The sequence below is a fragment of the Pteropus alecto genome, unplaced genomic scaffold (genome assembly GCF_000325575.1).
Source record: "Pteropus alecto unplaced genomic scaffold, ASM32557v1 scaffold12, whole genome shotgun sequence".
Taxonomy (NCBI): domain Eukaryota; kingdom Metazoa; phylum Chordata; class Mammalia; order Chiroptera; family Pteropodidae; genus Pteropus; species Pteropus alecto.
Genome location: NW_006432669.1, coordinates 9,420,434 through 9,431,662, shown reverse-complemented (window position 1 = coordinate 9,431,662; position 11,229 = coordinate 9,420,434). Strand labels below are relative to the sequence as shown.

The 11,229-nt window shown below is 33.4% G+C and overlaps 1 protein-coding gene across 1 annotated transcript; it reads left to right on the top strand.

Annotated features, from left to right (window-relative positions):
• Nucleotides 1-1,052: 1,052 nt before the first annotated feature.
• MMP13 (matrix metallopeptidase 13) lies at nt 1,053-10,647 on the top strand. Its single transcript, XM_006907518.2, has 10 exons — nt 1,053-1,194; nt 1,283-1,524; nt 2,229-2,377; nt 2,555-2,680; nt 4,655-4,816; nt 6,184-6,301; nt 7,254-7,387; nt 8,422-8,581; nt 9,211-9,314; nt 9,988-10,647. Exons 1-10 carry the CDS (start codon nt 1,075-1,077, stop codon nt 10,086-10,088), a joined length of 1,416 nt encoding a protein of 471 aa, XP_006907580.1. The 5' UTR covers nt 1,053-1,074; the 3' UTR covers nt 10,089-10,647.
• Nucleotides 10,648-11,229: the final 582 nt, after the last annotated feature.

Sequence of the window (11,229 nt, the reverse complement as noted above, 5' to 3'; positions counted from 1 at the left end):
TTTTTTACTAAAAAACTTGAAAATAAAAATTGAGAAACTTGAAATTGGCTATGTGCTTACCTAAAGTCCTAGTTTTCCTGGGTACTCCCAGAGGTGTAAGAAATAAGCAGCCCACTTTTTAAGAAAATATCTGAGAATGGATGGGGTAGAGGTCATATTGGATGGTGGTTAAGAACATGAAGTTTTGAGTTTACTGGCCTGGATTCATATCCTGATAGTGCCATTTATTAACTATATGACCTTAAACAAGTATTTGACTTCTCTGTGTCTCAGATTACTCATATGTGAAGTGAAAACAAGCTTTCCAATAGTACCTACTTCATAGGGCTTAAATAGGATATGTTTTAAGCCTAGCATGTAGTAATTTCTTAATATGTTAGTCACTGTATTGTAGTTCAGTATATTTTATTCCGATATATTCTTCTACTGTGTCCTTCACCTATGGGGAATTCATGCAAGATTCCATGTTTGTTGAGAGGTCACAGTGAGTGCTTTTAAATTTCAACCACATCATACAGTCCTGTGGATGTGCTATGATACTGCTGAGTCTCTGAGCTTGGTCCTGGTCCAATAACATGACCCTCAGGTAGATATAATATTTCCTTCCATAGTCACTCTAGAGAAAGTGAAATGGAGAACTCACCAGGTCATAAATTCTGGAGGTATGACTAGTTTTATTTTTATGGAAGTAAGGGCACTATCTTGATATTCTTATCTGAAAAAGTAAAAGTAGCTGATTTCCACCAGAAAGACATTTTTGCCAAATGAAGTGAAAAGTTTATTACTCTCTGTTTCTTCCCACAGTATCCATAAATATACTGAGGCCATTTATTTTGCCAGATGGTTTTTCAGACCCTGCTGAAATGAGAGATGCCCTCATTTTGTATTTCCCTCAAATTCTACCACAAACCACACTTCTTGGGAGGAAAAAAAAGTCGCCATGTAAGCATGTTTACCTTTAACTGACTAGGAAGTTGAAACATGTCCATAAATGATGACTCACCATCATAGGCCTATAAAAGTAAAGGTACTCCTCTGTGGAAAGGCAGCAGCCTCCAGGCACAACCATTCAAGATGAACCCAGGTGTCCTGGCTGCCTTCCTCTTCTTGAGCTGGACTCATTGTTGGTCCCTGCCCCTTCTCAATGATGAGGATGATGATGATTTGTCCGAGGAAGATTTCCAGTTTGCAGAGGTAGAGTATCTTGCCAATCTCAGTGGTGTGCTATACATTATAAATACCCTTCTCTTCTAAAAGCAGGTCATTTTGATCTTTTTTCTAGCACTACCTTAAATCATATTACCATCCCCTGAATCCTGCTGGCATCCAGAAGAAGACTGCAGCAAGCTCCATGGCTGACAGGCTTCGAGAAATGCAGTCTTTTTTTGGCTTAGAGGTGACTGGCAAACTTGATGATAACACCTTAGACATCATGAAAAAACCAAGATGTGGTGTTCCTGATGTGGGTGAATACAATGTTTTCCCTCGAACTCTCAAATGGTCCAAAATGAATTTAACCTACAGGTAAATCATAGGCTATCTTTCTTTAACATTTGTTAGTCTTTTCATAGTATTAGATGTCTAATTTTCAGCATGAGCTACGAGTGACAGAACATGTATGATCTCATTTTAAAAAATAGGCCTTAAACATTTAAGGCCTTAAACATTTAAGGCCTATTAAATTAAGAAAGTCCAGGATAACTTTATGACCATTGATGAAAATGTCTTATAACATCAATTATTATGTTAACTTAGCATTATTTTTCATTGGAAATGTCAAACTATTTCTTTTAGATATGACTCAAAATAGAAAAGTAGGTTTAATAAAATTTGCAAATGTAGTAGGTCAGACATATTTGTTATAATAATGCTAAAAAGGGAGAGTTCCACTCTAGGAACTTTACAGAACTATTTCATTTATTTAGACTATAGCAATGCAACGCTAAACTTTTAGCATGCACTATACGTTTCTTTTAAACATCTGGATACTTTAAATTTAAAATGCCAAATGGTCATATATTTGGAGATACTTAAGATGTCTGATTGAATTCTTCATTTTTTTCTTTGTGTGACATAATAATCAATAAGATCTTTAAAACAATGGACCTCAAGTGGAACTTTCAGAGAAGCCATTGCATTTTGAGTTGAAAAGCAGTAGTCCAAGAAAGTACATTCTAAAATAGCTTTCACCTTCTAAAAATGTAATTGAACCTTTTTCTGTTGAATAGAATTGTAAATTATACCCCTGATCTGACTCATTCTGAAGTTGAAAAGGCATTCAAAAAGGCCTTCAAAGTTTGGTCTGATGTGACACCTCTGAATTTTACCAGACTTCACAATGGCACTGCTGATATCATGATCTCTTTTGGAACTAAAGGTAATGATGCGAAATCATTTTTGAAATATTTTTATATTCTGTTCCTAATTAGTTCCATCTTTAATCCTTTTTAAAGTCATTCACTGTGTTTTACAGAATTCAACAAAAACTCACCAACCACCTGTGCTAGGCACTACTGAGTATAATTATATTTTTAACTCTTGCTTTTATGTGTAGAGCATGGAGACTTCTACCCATTTGATGGACCATCTGGTCTGCTGGCTCATGCTTTTCCTCCTGGGCCAAATTATGGAGGGGATGCCCATTTTGATGATGATGAAACTTGGACAAGTAGTTCCAAAGGTAATATTTCTTATAAAGATATAATCGATGATTACTAGATTAGATTAGATAGTGAACCCATTGATGAGAAGTTAAGAAGTATATTATGAATTATATTAGGTATTTGGTTATATTTACCAAAAAAATGTAAAAGTTTATCTTACTAGTCTCTACAAGTGACATTTCTACAAACCAATGTGAAACATTAAAAGTGAGCAATATTTACTTAGTTTAGTTACTTGAGGGATACTGTCTTTCTGTCAACCAAGGTGTTGTTACTGTGGATACCTTTTGGCCTGTTAAGGAAGTACAGTTTATTAAAATATATATCTAAAACTTATTAGGGCTGAATATGAAGGTCATAGATGAGTTGGATGTGAATTGAGATAGTTTTTTTTTTCTTTTTTTTTTCCCAAGCAGAAATCTTAATGGAACAAGTCCAGTCAAATTTCTTTTCCCTGTTATATGAATTACCTGTTTCAGTCTTATCTATATCATGGATTTTATAAATACCACTCTAACAAATCAAGATAATGTCTTACTGCTCCAAACAGCATGAAATAGACCATATGAAATTTGTATTTACAAGAGCAAAATGAAACTAGATGTTAAATGAATTCAGTCAGCAGCTGAATTTTCAAGGCTCAAGAGAGTTGGGAATGTTAATTTCAGAAGAAAAACCAGACTGTTCCAACTAGAACTTAACTTTGGAGCTGTATTGACCCTTAGTTGTGACAACTAAGGGTAGTCTTCATAAATAGAGAATTTTTATTATTTATTTAAATTAAAAGGATTATTTTTCTGAACAGTAAAATTAGACCTTGAATGATCAATACCTCAACTCCAATGCCTCCAATCTGTTTTCGGAAGAAAGGCCTCCAATTTGTTTATGTTCTGCATATTTAACATGTAAAGATGGTTTTAGGAATAAAGAATAAAATATAGTATTTTTAAGGTAGAGTCACAATAAACCTGACTTTTAAGTTTCTGCATAAATTTTGGATTCAAAATATTTCATTGAAATGAATGAAAATATCCACAAACAAATCAGAATTAATTTTTCAGCTGAAGGCCCCAAAATGGTATCCATTACTAGTCATTTCAATGATGGATTACTTGTTGCTCAGATTATGTGAACTTTGATTGCTCTTATGGTCTGCGTAATATACTAACTTAATTATACATTTTCTTCATGCGTACGCTATGTTAGTTAGCAAAGGATATTTAAAGTCAAATTGAAACCACTGACTCCAGCTTTCATGATGTGTTCTTTTTCTTTTCCCTTTTATCTTTTTCCAATTAAAATACTAGTATTAGGAAGCTCAGAAATCGGTAAAAAGAATCACTGCAGGAAATAATGTACATACGAATCACAGTAGTCTTTTAAAGTAGAGGAAAGATGACCAATTAGAATTTCTGTTTCTTTGAACTCTAGTGTCTACGAATTTTCTGAAAAGAATCATTTGGTTAGAATTTGTTCCCAAGTAGATTCCCAGAGACCTTATTTAGTTAAGGACTCTGGGAATCTACCAGGTTATCCTCCACACTTGGTTATCATCTCTTTGGATGTTGCCTCCTGTTTAGATGATGTTCTATGCAGCATCCTATATATGAACCCTTACTTGATTTTCCATGACTTTTCCTTTAAGATCATTACTGTTCGCTTTCCCCCACCTGATCTGGGAAAATAAAGAACAAGTCAGGATTACTAGTGTCTTCTCCGCAACTTCTTATTGGTTGCTAATTATTTGAGAGCATTCTGTTGATATTCTAATTGTGTAGGCAGCTATAATCAAAGAGAGCACTAAATTATTTATAAAGATTAAATCAACTTTTGAATCTTCCTTCAAGCCACTGAATATTAATTTTAAAAAATGAGTAAAATAGCAAAGAAAGAGAAATGATGACAAAGAATAGATGAGGAAAATAACATCCCTTCCATTAATTAGTCATTGGAGAATCTTGTTTTCTCATTGTTTCTTTATTTTCTTATAGGCTACAACTTGTTTCTTGTTGCTGCCCATGAGTTTGGCCACTCCTTAGGTCTCGACCACTCCAAGGACCCAGGAGCGCTCATGTTTCCCGTCTACACCTACACTGGCAAAAGCCACTTTATGCTTCCTGATGACGATGTACAAGGGATCCAGTCTCTCTATGGTAACTCTTAATCTGTCAGTTTAAAAGCAGAATAGATTTATACATTTATTTTCTAAATTATCACTGAATTTGCCATGATCAATATTGCTCTCCTGGTTTTGTAATTAAAACCTGGGAATACATGCTCATTTTTTTCTTTCCAAATCAAACTACCTGCTGTAATAGAAATGTTCTGTTCTTCAATATTTTTGCAGAATATAAGTCCTCATATTTGTACTTTATACACGGCAAGGTATATTCAATACCCTCAAAACACCCCTGACATAAGAAAGGAAAATTCTTTAATTTCCATTTAACCAGTGAAGAAGCCAAGCTCTGTAGAGTTTAAATAGTGTATCTACAGCTGAAGGTAAAAGTGGGACCTTAAGTAGCTTTTATAAATTCTGGTTATTCTTTCATGCACTCTAGTTTGCCAGAGTGGAAACCATTCGAGTGGCCTGCAGTAGTTTTTAATCAACATTTGCAGTGACCATTGTAAGAATCTTTTCCTTTTTTTCCTTCCAAATTTTCAATAATATTTACACAGTAATTAAACTTAAACCCAAGCAAGCAAATTTATCTGCCATAAATAGAGTTAAAGCCACAGTGCACAGTCATCAATGTAAACACTTCAAGAACACCTGGCTAAGGAAACTTGCTCATGTCACCCAGATCATTATTTTCCCTCTGGATTTAAATCCACTCTTGATATTATTTTATAAAATCTGCAACTAGTGTGGGTGTGAACAAATATTTTGCAATTTTTATGATTTCTACAATATTGTGACAGAGACTTGATGATAGAACTGATATGAACTCAGTAGAGAAAGCAGTTCAGAATTGTTATTCTGCTCTGCACCCCTTTTGCACTCGTGTGCTCTGGTAGAAAAGTTATAAGCAAGCGGCAAGTCACAGTTTATCAGATACAGCTGCACTGATAAAGTGGTGAAGCAACATTAGCTGACGTTGATGGCTGGTAAGATAGGTAAGAGAAAGAGCCAAGATGAGACCTCCCATAGGGATGATGTGCCACCAGAAATGGCTTTAAGAGGAATGTGTTTCTCAAGAGCCTACTGTCGAGGTTGCACAAAACATGGGAAAAGTTTCCTCAAAGTCTCCACTCCATCTCTATCATCATCCTAAAGAAACCTAATTTGTACTTGAGATGAATATCAAGAGATCTTGAGGGATGAAAGCAGAAGGGGCAGTGCCACCTGCAAGACCTTGATAACACTGGAGCAAGGAAGCAGGATTACACGTATTTGGATCATTATGTAGGAGCAATAGGACTTACTGCCCTCCTTGGAAGAAACCCTCTCCTACTCTCCATTAGCAGGATCAAGTCATCACATGCTCAGTAACTTCTTTCATTCATTTAATGCCTACAGGTCCAGGAGATGAAGATCCCAACCCTAAACATCCCAAAACTCCAGACAAATGTGACCCCTCCTTATCCCTTGATGCCATTACCAGTCTCCGAGGAGAAACAATAATCTTTAAAGACAGGTACTCTTGATATTATTTTATAAAATCTGCTTGTAACAAATATTTGTGAGGCTGTGTCTACAAATTGCCAAACCATCCAGTCAAACTTAGAAAGGTGAAGTTAATAGTGAAAATAATAGAATTGGGGCAGTTTGTTTACATATTTCAGATGAAATAAATGACTGATGGATAAACATTTTACTTTTCAATGAATAATTTTGTCAGTGTGCAGCTTTTTAACATCTTTGGTTATAGTCTGTTTTTATTAAGATAACCAAATAAATATGTAAATCTAATTTATTTCCTTAACAAACACATAAGTATTAAAATCAATTACCATATAACTCTCAATGTCCACATGAATTCCTTTTGGTGTGAAAGATTTTGCACTAGGTACATATGTTGGAATATGAGAGAAGGAGGGTTTTACAAACTAAACCTGTAGGTAACAAGAAATGAAATATTAATTTTTTATTTCAATATGCTTATATTTGCTGATTTATTGATTCATCAATTAATTGTTTCCTCATCTGTGATCCATTACCATTCCCATCTCCTCTATTACATTGTATTCCAGGTATATTCTCATTCACTTTCCCCAGGCCATGAGATCCTGGATGACATAGTTTATGTAACTCATGTTTTCTTTCCAGAGCTCTACATAGTGGCCTGGCACATTTGCTTGCCACTTGTAAGATAGGCAAAGTTGAGCAAGACATGGTCTCAATCCACAAAAGACTTAGAGCCTCCACAAAGGCTCTGAGACTTTAAAATTTAATGCTTTAAGCGGAGGTTAGGATAGTAATACTTGGTTAACTGGCATTTAAAGGGAAATGGAAATATTTTCCCCCTCACAGGTGACAGAGAATGGTTTTATCTAACTTACCTGCATTGATGTAGAGAGGTGGCTAGCAGGATAGAAATATTGCACTTACAAAAATGACAGAAAACTATATTTTTATTTTTGTGTTAGATTCTTCTGGCGTCTGCATCCTCAGCAGGTTGATGTGGAGCTCTTTTTAACAAAATCGTTTTGGCCAGAAATTCCCAACCGCATTGATGCTGCATATGAGCATCCTTCCCATGACCTTATCTTCATCTTTAGAGGTAAGCCTTCCACTGGTAAGACCTCCCATAAGTCCAGGGAAGGCAATGATGAACATGAACTTGATGCTACCAGAGACTTGGTAAAATAATCACTCCTGAAAATGTACATAAGAACTAAGTATAACAAAATGGAAAACAGAAAGCACCTGAAACTGTCTACCAAGTATCCCCAGATTTGACAAGTAGAAAGTCTACATTATTAAGATAAATATATAAGGGTATAGAAACAAAAAGTGGGTATTTATCATGTATATGATAAATATATCATGTATATGATAAATATACATGATAAATACCCACTTTTTGTTTCATAGCAATCACTTTTTTCTCTTATTTCCTCTTAAAAATTATTTGCCAAGCAAACATTATAACAATGTACATTTTGAAAAATTAAAAAACATTATTCATAATTCCTCTATCTGAAAATTTAATTTACTATATTTCATTTTCTCACTTTCTTTTTTTAGTCCTTCACAATATGTAATATGTATTTTTAAATATTTATATTCATAGTGTATATACATTTTAATATTCTACTTGTTCCCTTGGCATAAAATTATGAAAAGTTTTCCAAATTGTCACTCCATCTTCATGATCATAATTTATAATGGTTACATAGCATTCTACTGACATTGTTTCTATTGTTTGATTATTATAATTAATGCTATATGAAAGTTATTTTTAGAGACAGAAATAACTTTTGATGGCATATAAAATTTTAGTTTTCGGACTAATTTGCTATTTCTATGGTGCTGTTTATCCATATAGAAATCTTAATGTATTTTTCACTCAGCTCCATACTTAATATTCAGAGGTAATAAATTGCCAAATTAATTATTACATTTGATTGGCTATACTCTTAACTAGGAAATTAGGATCTTAAATTCTATTTTTGCTTGAAAAATTCTCGTATTTCTATGTTTCATAAACATTTATTTCTAAATGTATGTCTTTCTTTGTTAAAGTAAATGTCTACATATGTGAGTCCTAATAGATTTCCTTAAATAATAAAACCATTCTTTCACTTATTCTAGGCAGAAAATTTTGGGCTCTTAATGGCTATGATATTCTGGAAGGTTATCCCAAAAAAATATCTGAACTAGGCTTTCCAAAAGAGGTGAAAAAGATAAGTGCGGCTGTTCACTTTGAGGATACAAGGAAGACTCTCTTCTTCTCGGGAAACCAGGTCTGGAGGTATGGCAGCCATATTTACTGAGCCATCACCTTGTGTCATACAGGCAAAGTGAGTCTCAAATGGCTCTTATTGCTATTTTAAATTATTATCTCATGCACTATTAACATGCAGCATATTAATTTCTGTTCTGTATCAGTTCCTGCAGGCAGCTCCCTCAGACAGAGATTTAATTCTCAAATCTTCTTAAAAATACACATACATACATACATATAATTCTCACCTCTTCTGAGACACTGTTTTTTCTTAGTCATTCGTTGTATCCCAACTATGCTAAAACTATTTCTTCTACATGGAGTGGGAGATCAGTAGAGAATTATTCAATACATAAACATATATTTATTTTACTCTAAGAACACTCTCCTAATAACATACTTTTATAATAAATATGCATTTTGTGAAATGAAAATGAGCTTGTAACTGTCTTTGCAAATATGGCCTTTAGGCAAGTCAAAAAATACCAAGCATCCACTATACACTCAGTATCATAATTCCTTATTTTAAAAAGTTACCAGATGTTTTAAATGGACTTAAAATTTTAAAACATCAATTTTGAAACATGCCATTATATTTATCGTATCATGTCTAAGGTAATCTCTAAAAAACTTAAGAGATTTTTCTTATTAAACAGCTATGATGATACTAACCATATGATGGATAAAGACTACCCCAGACTAATAGAAGAGGACTTTCCAGGTGTTGGTGATAATGTAGATGCCGTCTACGAGAAAAATGGTAACTAGTTTCATTGCACTTAATGGAGGGCTTCTGTAGCCCCTCAAAATCATCTCCCTTATAAAAGACTTTCGTACAGGACTTCGATGTGCTAATAAATGCATGGCAGTTAAGTCATTCCTGTGTGACTACTTGCATGGATGGCAAACAAAAAACAATATGCTTAGAATAAATGAGAATTTTACTTAATGATTACTAATTCTTCAAATAAAAGATGCAAACCTTAAACACTATCTTAAATTATGCTTAAAGATACCAGGATGCAAAGAGTATTGCCACAATTCAAGTCAGAGATAGAATGGGGAGTAGTTTATATATGAAGACAATGGCCATCATAACTATATAATGATTTTTACTTTAATTATGAAGAGATATTATCCCTAACTTATAATAATGAATATCAATACTTCAAGTAGCAAAACAGGAACTCCTGACAAAGACAACTAATTTGAGGTGATAATTTAGGAAAACTGGGAAACTTTAGACCTTTTTTCCCTCCTTAAGCTACAAGCAATATATTAAAACATTAGTAGGGTTTATAAAGATAAGTAAGATAAATGTTGACATGTTAAAAAAAAAGTGTGGGATCTAGCAGAATAGATTTATACTGTTAGCTGGAGAAACTCTTATTGTTTGAAACTCAAATTTTTCTTTTTTGATCTTTTTCTTGCAGGTTATATCTATTTTTTCAATGGGCCCATACAGTTTGAATACAGCATCTGGAGTAACCGTATTGTTCGTGTCATGCCAGCAAATTCCCTTTTGTGGTGCTAAGTGTCTTTTAAATATTGTTATTTAAGTCTTGGAGGACATTTGGGATAATACCTCTTAGGGTATGGGAGAGGGAGAGGTATCAGGGGAAAGCTTAGTTCTGTGAACAAGCTTCAGTAAGTTATCTTTGAATATGTAATATCTATATAACTATGCGTGGCTGGAACCACATTGAATTTTAAAGTAATGAAACTCAGTATCTCTAAGGATCACCTAATTCTTGTATGCTATACAGAAGCAATAATTGGCAATATTTCCCACATCAAAAATGAAATATATAGTCTGTCAAAGAGAATTAGCATAATTTCTAATATATTTATAAGAAAATTTTGTAAAGGCATAAAAATAAATTGCATTTATATAATTAATAAGTTATCTTGGTCAGAAATTTCAAAATAGCATAAAAATGGAATTTTGGGGGAGCATATGGTAACCATAGATGAATGAAGGTAAACCAAAAGGAAATGTCTATAATAACTATATTGCAAACAACTTCACAAAAAAATAATTTGGGTTTTGCACTGAAAATATTTGCATGTACATGTACCTTTTCATATAGACACTAAGGGACATATCGATGTCATTAAAGATAGGAAACAGAGACTAATGGTGAAGATGTTAGACATGGCCTTTGGATTCTATTTAATTTTCATTTTGACAATGTCTCAAGGGCTATACTCTTAAAGAACACAAATATTTCTTTGCATATTTATAAAAGATAGAGACAATCTCTGTATTCAAATATTTCAAGTCTTTCAAAAATATCAAAGTAAAATATTAAAATTATTTTCAAAATGATCCAAGACCACAGCATAAAGTTTTCATCAATTATCTGATTAAGACTCAAAGTAGTGTTTTTATCCTATTTTATCAAGATAATTGTTTTAATTATCCAGTTTACCTTGGATATATAGTCTATTTTTTACTGACATAGACTAAAATATATCTTATAAATTGGAAGGGTCTATGTGAAAACAGAGACATCTAAAATAAAGAAAACAGTATAAATAGATTGTGGTCCTCTTGAGAGCATGGAACAGTGTCTTTTTCTTTCTCATTCTTTTTCAAAATCTCTTAGTACTTTTTACAGTGCCTGGCACTTGGCACTTTTGAATATGTGAATGACCATCGAGGGAAAAACCAT